Raw genomic sequence first — 22,225 nt, 5'->3', positions numbered from 1 at the left:
TATAGCCGATTTGTAGACTAAGGTACTGTTTTTGTGTACCTGTTATACAGTTTACGTAAATAATGGGGATCGTAATAATCTACTTCCTCTGGGTGAGGCTGTCCAAGCTGTAAAATACATCTATTTCTAAGTAAACTGTTAAATTTTTTTTTTGATAAATCTAGATTTGAATACAACTAAGGTTCAAAATGAGATAAGAAATGAGTTACTTTCTAAGATTCTGTGATCATATTCAGATCTAAAAATAATATTGTTTTAAACCTTTGCAGAAGTATTCTGGTATTGGTTTTTAAAATTACGGCTAATATCCATTTATATATATAACAGAAAATGCCACAGTGGTGTTTTAATACCGTAAAGCCTTTTTCAAGATCAGGGGTTGCATTCATAAAGCATTTAAGTGAAAATTTTAATTTAGTGAAAATGCAGTTGAATTTAAAACCACTATTACAGTTTGTACACCAACATTTTGAAAATAAGCAACAAAAACATCCAAATAATGAAGGCATATGAATTAATTTGTTGAAATATAGTGGGTATTCAAAATATTTGTTAAAAAACTTGATGCTGCATGAATCCCAGATAATGAACAAAATGGTAACTAATCCTTTGATTTAGGTTTTTAACAAAATATTGGTACACCAATATGCCATTAAAAACATTTTTTTCCCATTTTTATCCAACCATATGTTATACAATCTAGTATCCTACCTTTTTTTCAAATTCAAAATTTTCATATGAATACATTTTTTTTTTTTTTTTTTTATGCAACTAAGGGAAGTAACTCACAGTGGTTTGGGGGTCATGGATTGCTCTATCCAGGTTAAACTTGCGCAAGTCATCTCCCTTTCTGTTACCACCGCCACGTCTTGCCCAGAAATTATCCTGTGTACGGAAGTGCTGAAACATTCACAGATTTATGAAAATCTTATACATAGGTTTTCTGTGGACCACATATTAAAGTGACACTCTGTTTAAAATCAATACATGCACATGTATAACAAACATAATTTTTTTTTTACTTCCTAAATAATGCATTTATGGAAAATGTTAATAACAATTAAGGTGTCATTGGTAACAAGACATTTGTGTACTACGGTACATTTCATGTAAATATCTTGGAAGAGTCAATGGTAAACATATTTGCACAAACGTTTTGCCATGGACATTAGTGCTATAAGTAAATCTTAACTTATTTTCTTTAAAAACAACAACAATAGAAACCCATAGAATGCCTTTTAAAGCAGCCAGAAATGATATTAAAATATCATTTCTTAATTTGAACAAAATAGGATTGATGGATTGACTGTGCAAAATAATGAATGAATAGGTAAGCCCTCTAGATATGACTAAATCCTGTAGATACCTCCTTTGCTTGTCTCTTCTCCTCGAGCTGTCCGAGACGGTCGACCCGATTCTTCTCCTCAACCTGTGACCCAAGATACTGGTGGTACGCCTTCTGTTCATCTACCTTACGTTCATGGAACTGGAATTAAGAATTGCATTTTAGTCAGTACTACATTCATTTGGTTAATGAAGAAAGCTAAAGGCTATCACTATGAATCCAATCTATTTCCTAGGTGAAAACCAGTACTTGTGTGTCAACTTCAGAGGCCATATTTAACATCAAAATTATCAGATGCTTCTTGGTGATGTTAACACTAGAGTGACTAGACTATCACAACAATCAATGATGACTTAAAACATCCCAGAGGTAATTGAATACACATACCGGGTTAGACATGGCATGAGGAAGATGGTGATTGTCAATTAGTCCACTCGTCTTGTAGCGGGGATAGCCAACCTTCTGCTGCCTCATACGGTCAGCTACCTCAACAAACTGTAAAAGGAAAGAATTTATTTTAACAAACATCTAAATAACAGCTTAATCACAATATTAATCAATGCATAATTGGGTTGAAAAAATATCGCAGAAAGTTTTGGTTTTTACGATTTAAATATTGTTGAACTCGAAATCTGTGAAACAGATGTGTTGCCAGCTGGAAGAGCCCATCATTTTGAAAATTTAGAGGCCATATCTCTCTTGTGACAATGGCGATCAAACTCAGTCATGATAGTATGCCAATAATCATTGTGACCAAGTTTTGTAAAAATTGGAGAAGATATGACTAAGTTAGGGATTGGACATGAAAGTTTGACGCCACAGACACCATACAACATGATGTAACAATACATTACTAAACTTTTTTTGTGACACTCTTTGAATTCCTCATTTTAAGTTTTACTATTTATTTTCATCATTGAAATAAATACATTTTTAAATGTCTAAGTAAAGTTGTTAATTGACTTTTTTTATGGCAAGTCACCATCCTTTATGTTTTGACGTCAATTTTTGTCTTTTCATATCAATATGTTTGGGATAGTTAAGACTGTGTATCTTTTTTTACAGAGAACTGTTGTGAATGGTTAATGTTGACCAAATTTTATGGATAAAAAGAGACGAACAACTGAAAGCATCCTTGTCTGATAAATGACATGTATATTCCATAAGAACCTACTCCTTGTCTGGCATAGGCCTTCTCTGCTTCTCTTCTATCCCTCTCAAACTGCGCCTGTTGACCTGTAATAAGCAACAAGTTTTACGCTCATTTTAGCAATATACTTCAAGCTTTTTTTAATTAAGACCTCAGTGCAGATGAAATATGGTATACAACAACTAACTGAATTTATAGTCTGCTACTTTGCTACAGGGGTACATTTTTAATCAAGAGGTAAGATTCAATACATTCTGAAGACTAGAAAGCTGTGAATCACAACGCTCAGCATTATTTTTGAGCCCTTTAAATCTGACATGGTACCTAAGCGGTATAACAAGGATTGCTTAAGTTAAAGAGCAGACATGAAAGTGTGACACTGCAGGCCACAATTATCCCTATATGTTGGCCATGGTAAATATAATAAGCTGGCTTTACTCACCAAGGTTTTCCAACATTTCGTGCTTGTGAGCTCTCTTGGCCCTCGCAGAGTCTGATAACTGGAAAATATACGACAAGCTTTCAAAAATAATATGGCAAAGTTTTGCTTTACATGTATTAAACTTTTTTACTCGTATCTGGTTGAGCCACTTGAGGCATCCCTGGTCTGATTTTCCATTCTAGATACTGTAGGAGAATTGACCAGACAGTTTCCCCCATAACACAGAACCATACTGTTTCATCTGAAACACCAGACAAGAGATTTCCCCCCTAACACAGAACCATACAGGAGCCCTAATAACACTAGACCAAACAGTTTTCTCCCTAACAACAGAGGATACAGTTTCTCCCTCACCATTTTGTTTCCTCCATAACATTACAGTTTTCCTAATTACATTAAACCATACAGTTTCCCCCAAAACACCAGACCATACAAGTTCCCCCATAGCATTAGACCACACTCATTGCAACTAATAAGTTATTTAATTAGAGGCAATTTCCATTGTATTACTATTTGTTATTGAACATTCATTATTATTTCGAAATTTGGACAGAATTTCAAGTCAAATGTCTCACCTCTCTGCCAAGGGAACCCATGGATCCCTGGATGCGGGTTCTCCTCTGCCCGGTGGTATCAGCCATGGGAGCTCCACCCCCATCGCGGCCCCAGGGGGCGTACGGCTCAAATGGCTCCTTGTTGTGGTTTTCTAGAATCTGACGACCCCTACGAATGACAGGTGCGTCAAAGTCGTGTGTGTATGTAGAGTTGGTGTTGTAAAACTTTCCAACTGAAAACATGGCGGAAATATGATACAATAAGATTAAAAGTACTCATGACTTATTTATTTTTGTGACAGGAAATTTAAAATAAATGATTCTAATTTTCAAAATGATAATTATGTGCTGTTACCATAGTGATCATTTATTTATTGTTCTGTTCAAAAAGAAACAATATTTAAACAAGTCTAAACAATCCAGATAAATTAAAATTATGGGTGAGTTCAAACAAACCAGTGATTAGATGTATTAGGTGCCCATTCAGTTACTACAAAATCTTTAGATCTAAACATTTTTGAGACTGGAAATATAGTCCATCTACATGTACAATGTTTTTTCCATCATGTGAAATACCTTAGCTAGATTTAGTTTTTAAAACAGCTTAAAATCATAAATATGTGAGCTGGTAGAATTTCCTTAGATTCAATGCTATACTGATTATGAAAAGTGACACTTTAAAAAATTTCAGAAATAGAAGAATTTGATGTGAAAAAAGTATTTTTAATATATCCTGTTCTAATGAAAAATAAGCCTGTGGTCGAAAAGTTCATATTCCTATGATAAATATGTCAGTGCAGAATATCTAGAGATGGCACAGGGTGTACTGAATGTTCCTTACCTGTTTTTAAAAGACCCCATTAAACCTTTGGAATTTATTAGTATTTGACTTTTACTTTTTACATAAAGCTGATAACAGATGATTGAGATACCCATATATATTGGTCAGCCCACTATTTAACTTACTCTGCCATAAGGCTTGTTAACTTAACTCAAAACACAAATATTCTAGGGGCGTGGCTTCCTTTAGTCTTACATTTGATTAAAATCAATACAATAAATAGTTGTCAACTGAGTTCATTAGTTATTAATTTTATAACTCATATTTAATGAAAACAATCCAGATCTCCCGAGAACTCAGCTGACATCATATTCAGCCAAGCTACGCCCCTTATTCATGCACCAAATAGCCCCCCTCAACCAATACCCCAAGACTTCCCTAAGCCAATGGTTCAATGAAACCCTTGGTCATACACCATGATATGTCTCCATCCCTACTGCAACCTATGTCCCCTCCCCAGTCCTTTAGTCATGCTATATCCCTTCCCCTACTCCTACCTCTCGATTTATATTAAATGAACCATTTTTTGTACACCCTGTGCCCACATTGGAGTAAATGGTTTAACTACCTGGGTAGCGGTCTGAAAGATAACCAAGCCAGTTAATGAACAGAATAAAAATGTACATAAATCAATGTAAACTGTGAAGTAGAACATATGAGATAAAAAAGGAATGCAAAGATTTCATTATAGGTATGAGGTGTGACCCAAAACCCTGAGTTCTCTAAAGGCTTCTTATTGAAATATATAGTCTGCTCACAATGAAGACAAAATAAAGCTATATTATAAAACATACTAGAGCTCCGCAGGTGGATACCAACGCTCATTCTTATTTTCCCTGTCACACGAGGGACATATCTCAAATACTGTTGAAGGAGTAATTGGAATTCCTTACACTTGACCACTGTTCTTATAAACATGTTCATCAAGCTTCTTATCATAGCTTGATTTCTGAGTTAACATCGAAGTTTTGCAAGACAATGATATCGGCAACACCAAAGCTATGATAAAACCATTTTATTTTATCATTTTAAAAAACAAACTAAATATAAACTATTAAGATAAAACACAGTAAGTAAAGCAAAGATAAACAGAGAGATTGAATTACAACAACAACAACAACAACACCATGTGACTACCGAGTTAATAAAAATTATGATAATGTTATTAATTTTGTACCTGTCAAACCTTAGACTGGTTTATAAAAAGAGCGAAATGGAGGATAAACTGTTCTTATTTTAACTGTGGACTGGTTTAAAAAAGTAGAAGAAAAAACATAACATTTACTCTCTTAACTTGTTGGACTGGTTTAAAAAAGTGAAAGAAAAAAATGCAAAATGTGCACAGTCTAAGGTGAGACTGACCTGGTCGGCGGCGGGGTGAAACGTTAAGGTAATCAGGAAGTTTTTCCTCTGACTGACCAAAGTAGTTTCGATCACGGTTCTGAAAGTAAAGAATTGTCAACTTATAATTTCATATAAAAAATCATACAAGGGAGGAATATAATTGAATTTTGTATGTAATAAGCCTCAAACTACCTGGTTCAATTAGCGAGTATTTGCACAAATACAATCTAAATTGGCCTAAGTACACACAATTTTAAATAATCACTTAGAAGTTGAGGGGGGCTTAATCATGGTTACCAAATTTGTAAAAATTACTCATTAAATTTTGTTTTATTTATAATGTTCATAAACAATAATCAAGGGGAGGTAACTTACTGGTCTCATTCCAATACGATCAGTCTGTGGCTCTATAAAACATAATAATAAAGATTTAGTAAAAAAGTTTCACCATATCATGCAATAAACATGAACAAATTATTATTTAATTTGTATGTACTAATGATCGGGTTAAAGGATTATGCTAAGATACCTGAGATTTAATTTTTATTTTTTCGGTTTGAAACTAGCCTCAAACCAGCATTTTTCATCTGATACAAAAACATAAGCAAGAATTTTTCACTAATCAGGATAAACAGCACTTAAAAATGCTGTTTTACTTAAAACTTAAATAATAAAATATCATCACAACTGATGAGGATCATGTTTTTTCTATGTCCTTTAATATATTAATATCTTATAAATTGGATCAGTTATTCTGATTTTTATATCACTATCAATGTTATACATCCACATAATAAAAAAACAACACCATTTTTATTCTTAATGAAACCTACAATGACCAGTTACTACTAAAACACTTATTCCTTCTATTAAGCTACGACTGTGCTAGTGTATTATTTATAGTTATCCAGCTAAGCTACATGGATAAAATGATGTAATTAATTGTGAAAAACATCCTTTTGTGAATAATTGTTTATTGTAAACACAATTATTTTCTAGTAAATTATAATTATTTCTTTGGAATTTTCTAAACTTCATAGCTTTGGTGTTCAGGGTCTTGCCTCTGCCAACGTGATAGCTGGACAGATTCATTTTAATTTAATCATTTATGACCTCTGACAATCAAAAATCAATTAAGAACATTACAACATCCAACTTCCTGTTTATAACAAAATTAACCAAGTTCCATTTATTGGTATTATTGAGCTTGTGCATGCACACTGGCTTGTAGAAAGGCATTCAATAGGCATTTAATGCTGAACACTAAGAAAGATACCTAGCATCTATATTTGATCTACTTATTGAAAAGTTGGTGCTGGTCTTTACCCGGCCTGCAGACTCAATCGTTAAGAAGACCAAAAATAAAGACTAACTATTACTTACTATATTCTTAGGAAAATTAGTAAATCACTGTCAATACAGCACTTAAAATAAAATAAGATATTATAAAAAGCTAGCTGTAAGTTATGTTAGAGCATGTCATTCATAGAACTCATACTGCAGCTACATTATGTATATATGACAGTTACGAGAAATCAATATGTCAGGCTATTAAACGCTTACCATAATCATCATAGTACATATCTGGATAAATGACAATTACAAAGATGATAAGCAATGCATAAAGTGACTAAAATATCACATCACAAAAGCCCAGCAGGTGGATTCTACCAGTCATCTTCCCAGATGGCCATGTAAGAGTTGTGGGCCTTGCTACTTTGAGCACTAAGTTCCATGTTATTAACTTGAATGCTTTTTAGTTATGAACTTATGACCGAAGATCAAATGTTTTGCATGACTGTTCTCAACAATTGACTAGACCAGCGCTATAACCATAAAATTACCTTAAATCTTAAAGCAATAGCATTACAAAGAAAAACAAAAAATCAGTTTCTGTTGAACACATAATGATGTTGCTACAATTCCTTTGTATACCAAATTACTTGTAATTGAGTGACATCTATCTATTTGGTCATTTTGCTACTAAAATATTTTCAATTTTTGTTTGTGTGCTGAACCCAATTTTTGGCCAAAGTTTAGAAGACAACATGAAGTAGTTTTGAATTCATAGTGTTTTACCTAAATTACCACCTCAATTTGTACTGAAATTCAAGTCTTAGTTGTAAACAACACTCATGCTAATGACTGATCAGATCTGCTTATACTGAAATTTAAACTCAATTTTGAAATGTCCTTATTAATCTATAAAAACATAACTTGTGTCAGTCAAGTTGTGATCTGTGATGTGTTACAATTACAAGCTTCTGTGAGATGATCTTCTTTTGATGCAGCGCAAAGCTGATAAAAATAAAGGCATTTCCACAATATCTGAAGTTGTTGAACTCTGAGCTACTGTGAAATCATAGATGTTTAGATGGTGTCATATAACGTAATTATTCTTAACAACTATGTAACAAAATAACTTGCCAATAGGTAATACAAAAATATGTCAAGTTAATGTGACGTTATTGTCAACAGCTAAAACATAAAAATCATATCCAGTTAGATTTTTATTAATGTTCGCTTCTTTACAAACATCCGAAAACCGATGGTTTCACAGTTATTAGTCCTTGCTCCTGTTTATAAAAGTTTGCGACTTGTTCAACCCAGTGTTAGTCTGTTACTAACAAGTAAAATTGCAATTTAATTGTAGTCTCACCAGAATATTCGTGAAGAAAATGACCTCCTACATAATTAAATGAATGATATTTCTTTACCTTCCTTACAAGACAAAGTTACAGTCCAGACTTGACCAACTATACTCTATCTGCATATTTGCAGCATTCTATAATAATAAGCATGATGTAGGGACCTGGGTTTTGCATGTGTCACATCGCCTTGATGAACCGAACATTTGTGCGCATTTAATTTAAAATCCCTCTGTACATGACAAAGTTACGGCCCAGACACAATCAACCATACTTTAAATTCATATATACAGCATTCCATTATGATAAACCTGTAAAAGTGACCTTGACCTTTGAGGTATAGGGCCAATGGGTTTGGCATGTGACACTCTGTCTTTAAGTACTAAAGACATGTGCCAAGTTATTTTAAACTCCCTCCCTGCACAACAAAGTTACAGACCAGACTTGTAAAACCAGACGGACAGAGCGATTTTAATATGCCAGCCTTGGAGCATAAAAATAAAGGAGAACAATATAACAATGTTGGAAACATACATTTTAACAAAACACCAACCTGTTGTAAAGAGATATCCAACAAATTTGGTCTGGTGAAGGTTGGGTTTGGCACTGAAGATGCAGAGGGGGTCTTTGGAGACTGGACACAGTGAGAGAGAAACAGATAGAGAAGAAAGGTGTGAGGAGAATCCACAAAAAATTGATCAATATAAATATTATGGCCTCATGCAGTAAAGATGTAGATGGTGGACTGTGCAGATCTGATCAGTATACAGTTGAAATGTGGAGGGGGTCTTTATAGACTGGGAAAAGGTACTGGCCAGTAAGGGCCAAGAAAACTTCTAAATGTATCCGCAAGACCACCTTTATTTAGGATAGAACTAAGAATGGTCTTGCAGGCACCCTTGGAATATTCAAAAAGTAAAGTAAAGCAATTGATTGAGGGACAAATGATTTTTCTTAACTTTGTGAAGTACAGAAATGATCAAAAGTGCCAAAAATCTCTACTTGTGTAAAAAATTAATTATGTACCCATTTATCAGAAACAGAAAGTATGTACATTGTGCCGCTAAGACAAATAACGTAACATCATTTCTGGACAAGACCTTTAAATGGGTCAATAAAATTGTGGAGGAAAGCTTTAAACTCGCAAAATCAACTAGGGAGGGACATTACAGAAGTTGGTAAAAGAAAGCCTTGTATTACCTGACTGGGCACGAGGATTGGCATCAAATCTGGAGCGCTCTGTCGGCATGTAGCTGTCATCTTGAGCCTTCAACTGGAGATTGGAACAAAATTTTTATTGATATTTACTTTTTATGCAAACAGTTAAAAACAGGGTGTGAAGATGCTGCTTATGCCGATGAAAATATGGGAATGGAAGAAACAGCAGACATAAAAATAGTTTATATAAGGTTTATAAAGGGGAAATGGACAATTTACAAAATTTATTAGTATTTTGCATCTAAATATCTCTATTTTATTGCAATATATTTTGTTTAAATGAAAAATAGTTCCAAACATATAGTGAAATAGATGGTGACCTGGGACAAAGAAAACATCTAAATGAGTGTGCACAAAACGAGTGTAAGCCAACAGGACCCAATGAAGCCCCCCTCCCCCAACACACCTAATTTTGGCAAAGACGGACAAAATCCTTCACATACTCTGAAACCAGGTTTTATGTTGCTCATGTGAAGAGCTGTTGTAAATTTTAATAAATGGTATGTACAATTTTGTACTAAATATATGTTAAACACACAAGAAAATGACAGAAACCAAATGGATATCATATTTGTGTGTGTGGGGGGGGTGGGGGTGGGGGTGGACATTTTGTCCGCCTGTGCAAAATCTGACGCTTATTTGAACTGCAAGACATCAATGAAATATATTTTCAGATTATAGACAACAGAACAATCCGGGTGCCACATGAAAAGACAACAGTGTAACAACACCGGTGTCACCTCAAGTCTCGTATCTATTATCTGGTTGCCTCCCTTTGCATTGACACCACCATTTGCATTGTTATTGTTATGGGTTGTCACTGATTTAGGATCACTCCTTGGAGACAACCATGAGCTTATTGCATTCAGCTGTATTATGAAAGTGAACAAAATTAAAACTTTTATACAGCAGATAAAACATTAATTAATCAAAGACATTTATTCATCTTGTTACTATTAATTTATCTACATGTATGTGTTTCACAATAACATTCAACAGGCTGTTCACATTTTCGATGGAGCATGATAAATATTGCCATTTTTAAAGGAAAATTAGAATGGAGAACACATCATTCAACCATTACCGTCATAAAGTATATAAGAATCTAGAATGATCTGAGGAATAACACAAGAAACACACAAAAAAGACCCCCATCCACCCAAAAAAGCTAGTGCAAGCCATATGCATTTTAGTGCACATGTACCCTATCATTTTTAATAAGGGGTATGGACGGGACCCCAGCTGGCCTCATAAGATGGGAGGGCTCTCCAAACTCATGGGACTCAGATGGCTGCATCAAATTATAAAAGAATATTGTTTATATATCATTTCAATCTTTAAAGGGCTTATCAGTAAAAAGAAGCAAAGAAAGGCTATGCCATTTTAGGCATTGAAGATGTGTTAAATGAAACTGCTGAAAGTGTTTGGTTTAACATACATTGCTGAATAAACTACTTTTGCCAAAACAGATCTACTACAAATAGTGATTTTTAGTATAAAGATAGAACAGTTCTAAAAAATTTAAATAATATCATGCCTTCTTTACAAAGTAACAAATTGTTAAATGAAATGTTAAATACACAAGTTCAAAATTTAGTACATGCAGGGATCAATTTCTTTTACAGTTTTGTTTTCCATTTAGATATGTTATCTTTTTAGAACTTTTTATTTGAATGAAGGAAATGTTAGTGTTTCAGAATTCATCAAATGGAGTGGATAATGCATCATTTCAAATGATAAAACATTTGGGAAATGGGCATGAACGAGTTAATGCGGGGAAGATGACTTACATCATGGTTCTGGGTCTAAATAGTCATAGTACACAAATACACTTATGGTCATAAGTCTTAGTACACATATACACTAATGGTAATAAGTCATGTAACACATATACACTCTAACAGTTATCCATTTGTTTTTCAATAATTTTCAAAGGAGGGTAAAACATGCTCATGACATTAAAGAAAGGTATGGCAGTTGTTCTTTAGTTCCATCAAAAGTTTAAAATTGCTGTAAACAACAAACAGAGAACTGGGACACAGGTATGTATTAAGAATGATAAATGGTGCTGTATTATACATAAATATCCAGAACATTTCAATACTAATACTCAGAACTGGGAATACAATAATAATTCATAACTTAACACTGAACTGTATAATCAATGTTAATGCAAATAGAAGATGTTTGTTGCTCGGCAACCTACCCTGTTGATTTCATCCTGCATCTTCCTCAACTGCATAGACTGGCTTTCCATCATTTCTGAAAGTAGTGAACCAGTCTGGTAAATAAAACATTCTTATTGTATACTTAAAATGCTGACTTGAATCTCAATGCATAAAGTTGCAGCAAAGGAAGAAAACTATATTATGTTTTATTTTGAGAAAATTATAACTATGCAGTTAACATAAATTGTCATTCTTAATTAATCATTTATAGAAAACGTTTATTTCCATCTCTATATTATAAGAATTTTATATATCAACGGCACCTAATACATGTCTTCTTACACAAGCTGTAAGCAAAATACAATAAGTATATAGATTACTATTGGAAAAAGACAAGCACATTAAATACTAAAATGGAAATCATAAAAAATTGACATCAATAAAACTCAATAAATATAAAGTTATGGGATTTAACAAGTCAACATCTTCAGGGGCATTTGGTGGTCTTAAAACCTGGTTTAAATGTGAGCCATGTTTTCACTGCAAACTTATGACACAGTGAATAGGAGGAGTGACATCACTATGGTTAGACAATTCAATAGAAGAAGCCATTGTGACATCAAAAGTACACAACATTTGTCATTATAAACAGAAAAATGAATAATCAGATTTTAAGGGTCAATGTTCTTTCTTTTTTGGAAGAAATTTGGCTTGAAAAATAATACTGACATGAACTAAATACAACTAAGATATTGGTCATGTTGATAAAGTTCATTTATGCAGTAGAGTTCATAACTTTTCATGAACTTCCATGACAGAAATATCCATAATGAATTACATTCTCATGAACTGAATTATTTGCAGCAAAAGTGACGGAAACTATCTACATTCTTAGCTGTCCTAGGAAGCGAAACACTGAAAGCACTAATGCTAAATCCAGTGTAACAATTAGCCTAGCATCATTCATACCTGAAAAATGAATCATGCATTCATTCATACATCAAAAGTAATCCTGGAAAATAAGCTTATTAATTTGGTTTTTATCATGGTGTCAGTACAAACAAGGGGGGTAATTGGTGAACAAATACTGTTAATCAAGGGAAGTAACCTTTCAACAAAACATGCTTATAATACTTTTTGACATTTAAAAGAGCAATTAAGTACTTAAGTAACATTTCAGTAAGATATTTTTACCAAACTTAATCCTAACATTATTTCCCAGGAAATCTTTTGAAATACAACATTCAATACGTACATATACACAATGATACATGATGGCAAGGTTCTAGAAATTTCAAAGGTATTTAACAACAATAGTGAATAATGAATGATGATGGTTCCTTTGCAATTTCTCACTCTGTTCTGAGCACAGAAAGAGAAAAAGACCTACCACTAAGTTTACTGTTAGGCTCTGAAAAATAAAAGTATGAACAACTTTTTTTAGTGTTCAAACTGAATTAACATTTGCATGTTGAATTAGTTCTATGGAAATATTGAAGCAAAAAAATGCATCAGTTTATACTTCATTGTTCTTTGTAAAATATTATTTTAATGATTAATTCTTAGATATATTTAGACCTAGAATAGTGAAAATAGTAAAATATATATAAAATTTACAACAATCATTTAAGAGACATTAAAGTTCAATTACATTATTTGTAAAATCAACAATTGACCTCAAACAAATCAGGATATTTCAGAGATTGACTGGCGTGGTTGTCAGCTAGTGTTAATAAAGTACAAGTTAAGAAAACAGTAGCATGCTGTATGTAGTATGTTTTCTAAGCCGCTAGGCAAACAGTGCGTATCACGGAATGACACATAGTAGCCAGGGCGACATACCCGTTCTATCAGTTCGGGGCTCAGGTTGAGACTCCTGCAATTTGTTGAAGCGACTTTCACGCTCGAGTTGCTCAAGATTATGGCGGAGCTCCTCAATATCCCGCTCTTGGTGCCTAAGCATATCTGAAGCAAGTAGTAACAGACTGGTTGCTTAGAAAGGGTTTTATTTTTTTCAATTTAACCCAAAGATTATTTAACCCCAATATCTTAGCTTATCTTTTGTGGTATGACTGGTTGCTTCAATAAGGTACTCAATGATTTAAGATAAAGAAATATCACCCTAAAGTCTCCAAACTATTATCTAATTATATTAGCAGAAAGAAGGCAAAAATGTAAAATAAACTGGCATTCCAGTAAATCTTCTGCAAGTCTATAAAAATGAAAAAAAAAGATCTGTTCTCACTTTCTCAAAAAAAACACTATAATAATATTACAAATACATCTATGTTTGTACCATATACGGTAATATTTTATACATTAATAAGACATACAATATCTGTATACATAGATGAAAAACATTTGTTCTGAGTACATAAAGCTACTTTGACTCCAAACTGAATGACCTTAGTTCTAATCTAAGTCATAGCATGCAGGCTTATCTTTACCCAGACAAGGCTTTATTAAATAAGCAGGGCCCATGAACTATTCTCTAACATCTTGATGTACCTTTTTAAAAATACCCATTTTTTTAAATTATTCTTTTAAATGAAAGATGTTTAAATAAGGATAAAACCTGCAATCTGCCACACATACATTTCATGAAGTCTCCTAGGAGTAAACCGCCCCCTCCCCTCCTTCTCCCCGAAGAGAGTAAATAGGGGTGAAGCCTAAGTACCGTACATTGATCAGGTTGGATGTGGCTTGGTTGAATGCCAAAAAAGATCTTGTACAGGTTCTGGAGCAATCGGCATACTTAAGATATCACTGAGCTGGTAGAACAAGAATGCTAAAAGAAGATTATGTATCCAAAGGCTCAGAAAGTTCCCAAAAGTCTCCAGTTTGTCTACTTGCAAGTCTAGTGAGGTCTCTACACATTAAAGTCATTCCTGAATACAATATACTGGTATGTAACAACTACTGCATGCAAACGTTCAAAATCTAACTTCATCCAGTGATTTTTTCCCAGAATTGTTTTAACTTTATCACTTTAATCATTTTGATTTACTATTTTCCTAATATGTCTGTCTAGGATTTCTGCATTTAAAATGGACAATGGATTTTAGATAAATGAGGACTTAAAACATTTTTGAATTTTTGCAAAAAAAATATCAAGTTTAACAAAATAACATTTTTCATCACAACTTATAACTTGTATCAAACTGGGTAAAGTTAAAAGAGACGACTTCTTTTTGCAGTAGAAACAAAAGATCTATAAGAAAAAAGAGAATAACAAAATCCAACAACAGCCTCTCAGTGCGTTTCTGTGGTAACAACAACTGCGCAATTTCATACCATGATTTCTGTGAGTAAAACTGTCCGAATATGAAGTTCGTAGGGGCATGGTAACTGCCCGACCCAACGCTATAAAAGTTATAACATTTACACATCAACTTTTTATATAGAATATATTTAAAAGCTGTATTTAAAAAAAAAAATTCAACATTGGTATGCAAGAGAAACTTATACTATAAAGCATTGTAAATATGAAATAAAATTACATTGTAATCCCAACACCAGTGTAGTTCTATTTTTAAACAAATCACTGACTTCTTGGTAGACACCATAGCAAAACCAGTTTCAATGAATCTAGGACTTGTTAGGAGAGAGATGGACAGCTATACCACTAGACCACTCTCACGTTGGTAGGGCTTGAATCCATGACCTAGGTGACAGGTGGACAGCTGTACTGCTAGACCAACTCTCACCTTACAGTTGCATTAAGTTTTGGTTTTGCTTATGACATAAATGAAAATGGGAGTTTAAGACCTCATTTCAGAATGTAATAATTATTTTTCCAAATTATTATACTAGAGGAAGGCTATATATTCTACTGCAGCTAAAACATCACCTGGAAGACCATCTAGAAAGGGAATAAAGTTAAAGAAACAAATTTTCAAACATATTTTCTTAAACTCTTAATCATATGAAAACTAATACTAAAAGATTAGAAAACTGATAGATGTATCACTGTGTTATAATGAATGACTGAAAATTAATTTATTTTGAATATAAGCCTTTGAATAAATAAAATATGTTTTATGTACACATTTTCAATGCTGATAATGAAAAAATATTCATAATCCCTCCAATAACTAGATTCATGTATTTGGTTATTGAATTTCATTCATTGGCCTAATTCCAGTTTTAAATGGGTCTCATTTATACAGAATATCAAAGTTGAAATCCAAATCAATACATTTTCATACTGTATAACAATCCGCAAATATTTGTATTTATTGACATGCATTTCACTTTTTTATAATAAGCCTTTTTGAGTTACATAAAGTTCTTTGTACTCAGCATCAACAGAAAGGTACATTCTTTCATGAGTGGCTCAACTTAAGCATGCAAAGTTAGTATTAACTTCCCTCACCAAACATATAAAGGTTTGACCATAGAACTGTCCTAACTCAGTATAAGTCTTAACTCAGTAAACTCAGTTTTACCATAAAACCTTTATATGAGCATGCAAATATAACAGTTATGATTAACAACAATGGTATTACCCTGACTTTTATTTTGCCTTCTTTCATGGTGGTTTTCTATTTCTTTCTCCATACCACTTAAGTTTTTGACTATCAAAAGACAATACAATTTCAATTTCAAGCATAATAAGAATAGTTGTTTGATTAGTGAATGTTTCTGACATTTATTGTAACCAATCAAATTAAACTATCACATACTATAAATTAATGACTTTTTTTAAACATAAATTATAAACTGGTAATTATGACTGTTGAAAATATGTTAAATAAAGTTGTCTTACAATAAACTTAATAAAAAACATTTTTAAACACAAATTATTTAATGCAAAGTACACATACCTGAACCATTATATTCCCTCATTGTTTTCTTTAATATTTAAATCACCAAACTAATAGGTAAATGTTATACTTGATTTACTAAAATAAAGTAATTGCACTACCGATCAGTTTCAAGTACACACTAAATACTACCCCAGTTTTTCACTCTCCCAGTAACTATATGTTTTGTCAATAGTTTGTGTTGACAGTCTACAACATGTTTGGACATATTTACTTTCTAATCGTTTGCTGCCATTCATTCTATAACTAAGCTGATAATTCTACCTGCCAGAGATTGTTCAACAAAAATTTTAATGCCTGGATTTTAAGTGTCAGCAAATGGTGTTATAAATAGCCTATTCAAATTATTGTTAGTGAAATGTCCTTGATTTAAAGTTACTTTTTGTTCTATTATGGTTAAATAAAGTGTGAACAACTTCATAGTATTTTTGTAGTCAAAATAACAAACAACAAAATATATCCAAATATAAAAATAATCCATATACTTATATTCATTTTAGTATACATCTAACAGCCTCACCTTAAAACCTATAGCTTTGTTTCATTTCATGTAGATGTACCATATACAATTGCTGAAGGCAATAAGACAGTGAAATATACAGCATGTATAAAGCAATAAAAGGAATAAATCAATCAGTTATAAAACATAAATATGATTATAAATAAGCAGAAAGCACAAAGTATAAAAAGTATATACCCTGAAAGCTGAAAATTAATAATAGTTAACAAAATGTTAATAAATGTGACCAAGCCATGAACAGGGGGGAAATCAACTCAATGTTGGGACTGTGAAACCATAGCAACAGGGCTCTCACCTTCTTTTCTTTCTGGGTATCCATTTCTCATCTGAAATACAACAGGATTTTACTTTAGTACTGAGAATGACAAAAAGATAAATAATTAATCAATAACCTTTTTTATATTTTCATTTTTTAATAATCCATACATAAATGTCATCATCAGTCAGTGTTGGTGATATTTTTTTTTATTTATTTATAAGCATGATTACTTTAGTTTTGTTCACTATACAGTCGAAACTGGTTGGCTCGAACTCCCAGGGACTGGCGAAAATATTTTGAGCCTCAAAAAATTCGCTCCAAGCAGAATTGCTTACATTCAGTTTAAAAAAATCAGTCCTTTAAATCCAGATCGAGCCAACAAGGAATTCGAGCCAAGCGAGATCGAGCCAACAAGGAATTCGAGCCAAGCGAGATCGAGCCAACGAGGAATTCGAGCCAAGCGAGCTCGACCCAACAAGGTTCGACTGTACATAAACTTAGATCCCTGACTGACAATGCCACTTAAATCCGACATAATGTCTCTTTTAAGGCATTAACAAATGATAAATGTCATCATCATTTCATAATAATCAATTTATAATCAATATATAATGAATTGCAAACAATAATTTTACCTGATCCATGCTTGACCTTGTTCTGTCGTGATCTGCAAAATATTAAAAAATGTTGAGTTGAAGTTCTTTATTTATACATTTATTGAAATTCTTGGTCTAAGCATACTTTTGATTTATACAAGTACTCCATTTATCAGATTTTATCTGTTGGGAGCTCAAAGGTCACCATGACCTACTGACCCGATAAATCAATAGAGTTCATAAACTGACTTTGATCAATATGCATACAAATTTTAACAAATAATTAGTAATTTATCGATCAGAAACAAAAGTGTTACACCGACAATGACGACAATGCTAAACAAAGTCATCCATACGAGTCACCCATGCTTTGAAAGTAACACAAGCAATACTAGAGCACTTGCATTTAAAATTATATGCTTAGTGAGTTTGATCAAGAGCACTACAAATAGGTTACAATGCTCTTTTGGTTTTTCTCAGTTGACCAAGGCGGAAACGAATTAATTATGCCAGAGTGAAGGACATCTTGTAAAATATGTACCAAGCTTTATGTCTGTTATGAAGATATCTTTAACAGTTTCCATTGCTAAGGGTGAGAGTGGTTTAGTAGGATAGATGTCCTCCTCTCTCTCAAGAACTATAGAGAACAAGAGTAATGGCAAACATGGTTTTCTACCAGGCCAATGAAAATAAGGCTATGACAACATATCTAACATTCCCAAAAACATTGAAAACTGTAAATCAAAATAAAAGACTACCTTTGTTGCCTTCTCCGAATTTTGCCTGAAAATAAATAAAATATTTCCATTAATATGTTGATGAAGAAGAAGTTCAAAATATAAGAAAGGAAATGATACAATTATGTTAATATTTTGTTCTTCCTTTTATGTGGATAATTAATGCTAAAAAACAAACATATCTCTACCAATGACAGGCAGACAGAGTGTTCATGTCATTTCTAACTTTAAATATGGTGTTATAATTACAGTAATTCTACTAATAAACAACATGTCTCTTACAATGAAGGACAGCCAGCCAATAGATGAATATATCAAAAGTGTTTATGTCATTTATTACTATAAATATGGTGTAATAATTGAAGTTACTCTACTAATAAACAAAACATGGGCTCTCAACACCCAACTGTTTAAACAATGAAAAAATGAGCACCAAATTATACATGCATGTTACAAAAGTTCTATACTGTGTTAGTATCATACTGGTTTGATAGTTACATATGTGGGAACCACCATGCTGATGCAGTGCTATGCAAGTATGGAAAACACGCAGCCAACAAGCAGCCACAAAGAAGTTAGTAGCCACAATTTGAAGATGTGCAGATGCAAACCATACCAGAGAATGTTTGCAATATTTGTTAGTAAGCACAAAATGACAATACAAGTTTTATAAATAATTTTGCAATCTGGAGTTTTAAAATGTTCAAAAGTTTGATTGGTCAGTAAAATAAAGAGCACCACTAACAGATGCCAATGTTTCCAACACATTGCAATGGCTATGGTTGTCTGTTCTTCTAAGGTGTTCAAGGGGTAGAACTCTATCAACATTCCAGCAATGAGCCTGAGTGATAGGCCTTTAATACACATAGGCTATAACATGTAACATGTACTGAGTTTCATGGAAAATCGTTTTTAGAGTAACAATTAAAAAAGTTAAAGTATTTGTACAACAATCCATCACAGTTCCTGCAGTAGCCACAACAAAAGTGCTATGACTGCATCTCAACCTTTGAAAAACAGAACAAAAATAAAACTTGCATGTGAGAGTATTAAACAGAAATCTGAAGCCCGACTGTCGTAATTAATGACAGAATGAAACCCTTAAGGTAAAATCAGAGTGTTTGTGTTCAGACTTCAAATATGACAAAACAGAAGGTTGCCAGTTTATTTTTAAAATACGGCAAAATAGAAGGTTGTGTGTTTAATATTTCAATTACGGTTACGCAGAAGGTTGTGTGTTCATATTTCAAATACAGCAAAACAGAATGTTGTGTGTTCATATTTTAAATATGGTAAAACAGAATGTTGTGTGTTCATATTTCAAATAAGGCAAAACAGAAGATTGCTGCGGTTCATATTTCAATTATGGAAAAATAGAAGGTGTGTTAATATTTCAAATATGGCAAATCAGAAGGTTACAAGTGTGTTTAATATTTCAAATACGGTAACGCAGAAGGTTGTGTGTTCATATTTCAAATTAAACAATAGCAAATTAATGGTTAAAAATAAATCCTAGCGATACATGCATGCTGTATATGCAACAGTAGCAAAACATACCTATTTTGTATCATAATTAAAAGCGGAAGCGCAAGCTAGTGATTACATTTGTATGTAAAACTTTTATGTGTTTATAGCAGTATTTGAATACATTAAACTACTATTTGATACTGCAGATACCTCAAACATGTTTTCCTGATCTTTGTATTGACTTTCGTTATCTCGAAATGACAAATCCAGCTAAAATAATGGAGTATACATAGGTAGATTATCTTCATCTAGGAATGGCAAATGCAGCTAAAATAATGGGAGTACATATACCGGGGTAGGTAGATTATCGTCATATTGGAATGACAAAATGAGCTAAAATAGTACATAGATAGATAATAAGATTCAAAAGTTTCACAGAAAAACGAGGCCTCTAAAACAATAAGATTCACTCTTTTTTTAAATCAGGATACTATAATGCTGTTGTTTTACCCTGGCAACATTGCTTTTGATAGCTTTGTAAGATGTGGGAATTCTGTTGTGTTACCATTGACGAAATTTCGTAAGATCAAGAATTTTCGGTTCTTATTATGGTATTGTCACAAATTTAATAGAAAGTTTTCCTTGCAAATTCAAATAGTATCAGTCTTACTCTTTGTTCTTAGACTTTGTTTTAATATAGGATATATTACTATTCATGAAATTAATACGCAGGGATTACACTTAATAAAAAAGAGATAAATAATTAAAATAAAGAGGTCTAACAATTTTATTTTTTTAAAATGTGGAAATATCTTCCATCGTTATGAAGGTGAAAAATGAAAAAGGTACATGCAATAAATGAAATATTCAAACCAATTCTCTTTTAATGACTTCTATAATTTATATTTGAACAAAAGTGAATAATGCCATATAATCTATGGAAGAAATCAAGGAGTATTAACAGAAGGTAGTGCTTGCTCCACCATCACCATCAAGCTGAAAAGAACAATTAGATTGAAGAATCACCATTATCAAGAACCCAGGTACTGTGGAATCAAAGGGAGGTAAACATGAATTGTGTCTGTTACATTTAATGGGTTTTGTCCCTTTACGAGCTCACTGTTGTAAATAAGTCTTTTTTTTTTTAAAAGAATATGGTTATGTCCCTTTGTAATAAAGATAACATACAATAAAATTCATTAAAGTTATATCTTGCAGAAATAGTGTTGTTATGTTTGTTATGAAATTCTTGTTTAGCACAAACACAGGGAACAAGACTTAACAGACACAATTCACATTATGACAACAGAAACGTTTCATTTGATGATGAAAAAGGGTATGGGTGCTCTGGATACTAACCGCAGGGCCGCTATATTTTGGAGATGGCGGCCTATTGATTTGGTGTTCCGTAAATACTTTTTTCCTATTATCAGCCTAGTTAAAACATAAAAATACAAACTTTAATGGGAGTAATAGATCAAATTCAACAGTATTTATAATCCAAATTTGTATTTGTTTGCTTAAAGAAAATGGAACAATTTATTTTTTTCTCTCTCTTTTTCATATTCAAACTATGCATCAATCAAAGACAAGAAATAAACATTCATTTGTTCAAAATTATACACAAAACACATGCAGTGAAATATGTTATTATGCAGATATAAAATTGTAATAATTGGAGAATAAGATAATGTAACATATGAACAGAAAATTGAGGTGAAGAAGAAGAAACAGCACTGTAGGGCCATGCAAACGCTTGCCAGTTTTTCTGGTATGGTTAATGGGAATAACTCATTAATTATATAATCCTGAGTTAAGTTCATACCATCACAGGTAACATGTGGCTTAAGTTCTGTGTGGATATCAAAGTTTTAGCAATTGATATTGTAGACAGGAGCGCAGTTGACACCAAGATTAAGACATTACTGGATTATCTCCTTTATAATGTAAAAAAGCCAAACATAGTTATATAGGGTTAAGAGGTCGGAGTTTGGGGGAGAAGGATAAATGGTATTTTAAAACATACCTTGGGACACAATAAAACATATAGTTCTATGAGAGTTTTATAACTTTCAAAGGTCAGCAAAAACTGTCAAGTATCAATAAATTT

At 32.6% G+C, this 22,225-nt stretch overlaps 1 protein-coding gene across 25 annotated transcripts in view; it reads right to left on the bottom strand.

The window, feature by feature from the left end:
• The window catches only part of LOC128234864 (centrosome and spindle pole associated protein 1-like), a 54,067-nt gene that overhangs the window by 6,466 nt on the left and 25,376 nt on the right, over positions 1-22,225 (bottom strand). For 7 of the 25 annotated variants that reach the window (XM_052949432.1, XM_052949430.1, XM_052949434.1 and 4 more), the window contains 21 exons: positions 21,475-21,549; positions 18,670-18,694; positions 17,951-17,982; positions 17,352-17,382; positions 15,005-15,073; positions 13,553-13,675; positions 13,101-13,121; positions 11,749-11,804; positions 11,333-11,347; positions 10,747-10,833; positions 9,525-9,597; positions 8,336-8,362; positions 6,052-6,083; positions 5,695-5,773; positions 4,901-4,912; positions 3,513-3,724; positions 2,938-2,995; positions 2,520-2,581; positions 1,733-1,840; positions 1,367-1,486; positions 790-900 (listed from right to left, as the gene is read on the bottom strand). In XM_052949432.1, the coding sequence (XP_052805392.1) occupies positions 790-900; positions 1,367-1,486; positions 1,733-1,840; positions 2,520-2,581; positions 2,938-2,995; positions 3,513-3,724; positions 4,901-4,912; positions 5,695-5,773; positions 6,052-6,083; positions 8,336-8,362; positions 9,525-9,597; positions 10,747-10,833; positions 11,333-11,347; positions 11,749-11,804; positions 13,101-13,121; positions 13,553-13,675; positions 15,005-15,073; positions 17,352-17,382; positions 17,951-17,982; positions 18,670-18,694; positions 21,475-21,549 (1,428 nt within the window). Of the gene's footprint in view, positions 1-789; positions 901-1,366; positions 1,487-1,732; positions 1,841-2,519; positions 2,582-2,937; positions 2,996-3,512; positions 3,725-4,900; positions 4,913-5,694; positions 5,774-6,051; positions 6,084-7,239; positions 7,261-8,335; positions 8,363-9,524; positions 9,598-10,746; positions 10,834-11,332; positions 11,348-11,748; positions 11,805-13,100; positions 13,122-13,552; positions 13,676-15,004; positions 15,074-17,351; positions 17,383-17,950; positions 17,983-18,669; positions 18,695-20,325; positions 20,386-21,474; positions 21,550-22,225 lie in introns of all 25 variants that reach the window. The other 18 variants (XM_052949448.1, XM_052949449.1, XM_052949427.1 and 15 more) reach the window with 17 other exon arrangements.

Source organism: Mya arenaria, chromosome 5, assembly GCF_026914265.1.
Source record: "Mya arenaria isolate MELC-2E11 chromosome 5, ASM2691426v1".
NCBI lineage: Eukaryota > Metazoa > Mollusca > Bivalvia > Myida > Myidae > Mya > Mya arenaria.
Note: the sequence above shows the minus strand (reverse complement) of the source record. Positions and strands in the feature narration are given on the sequence as shown.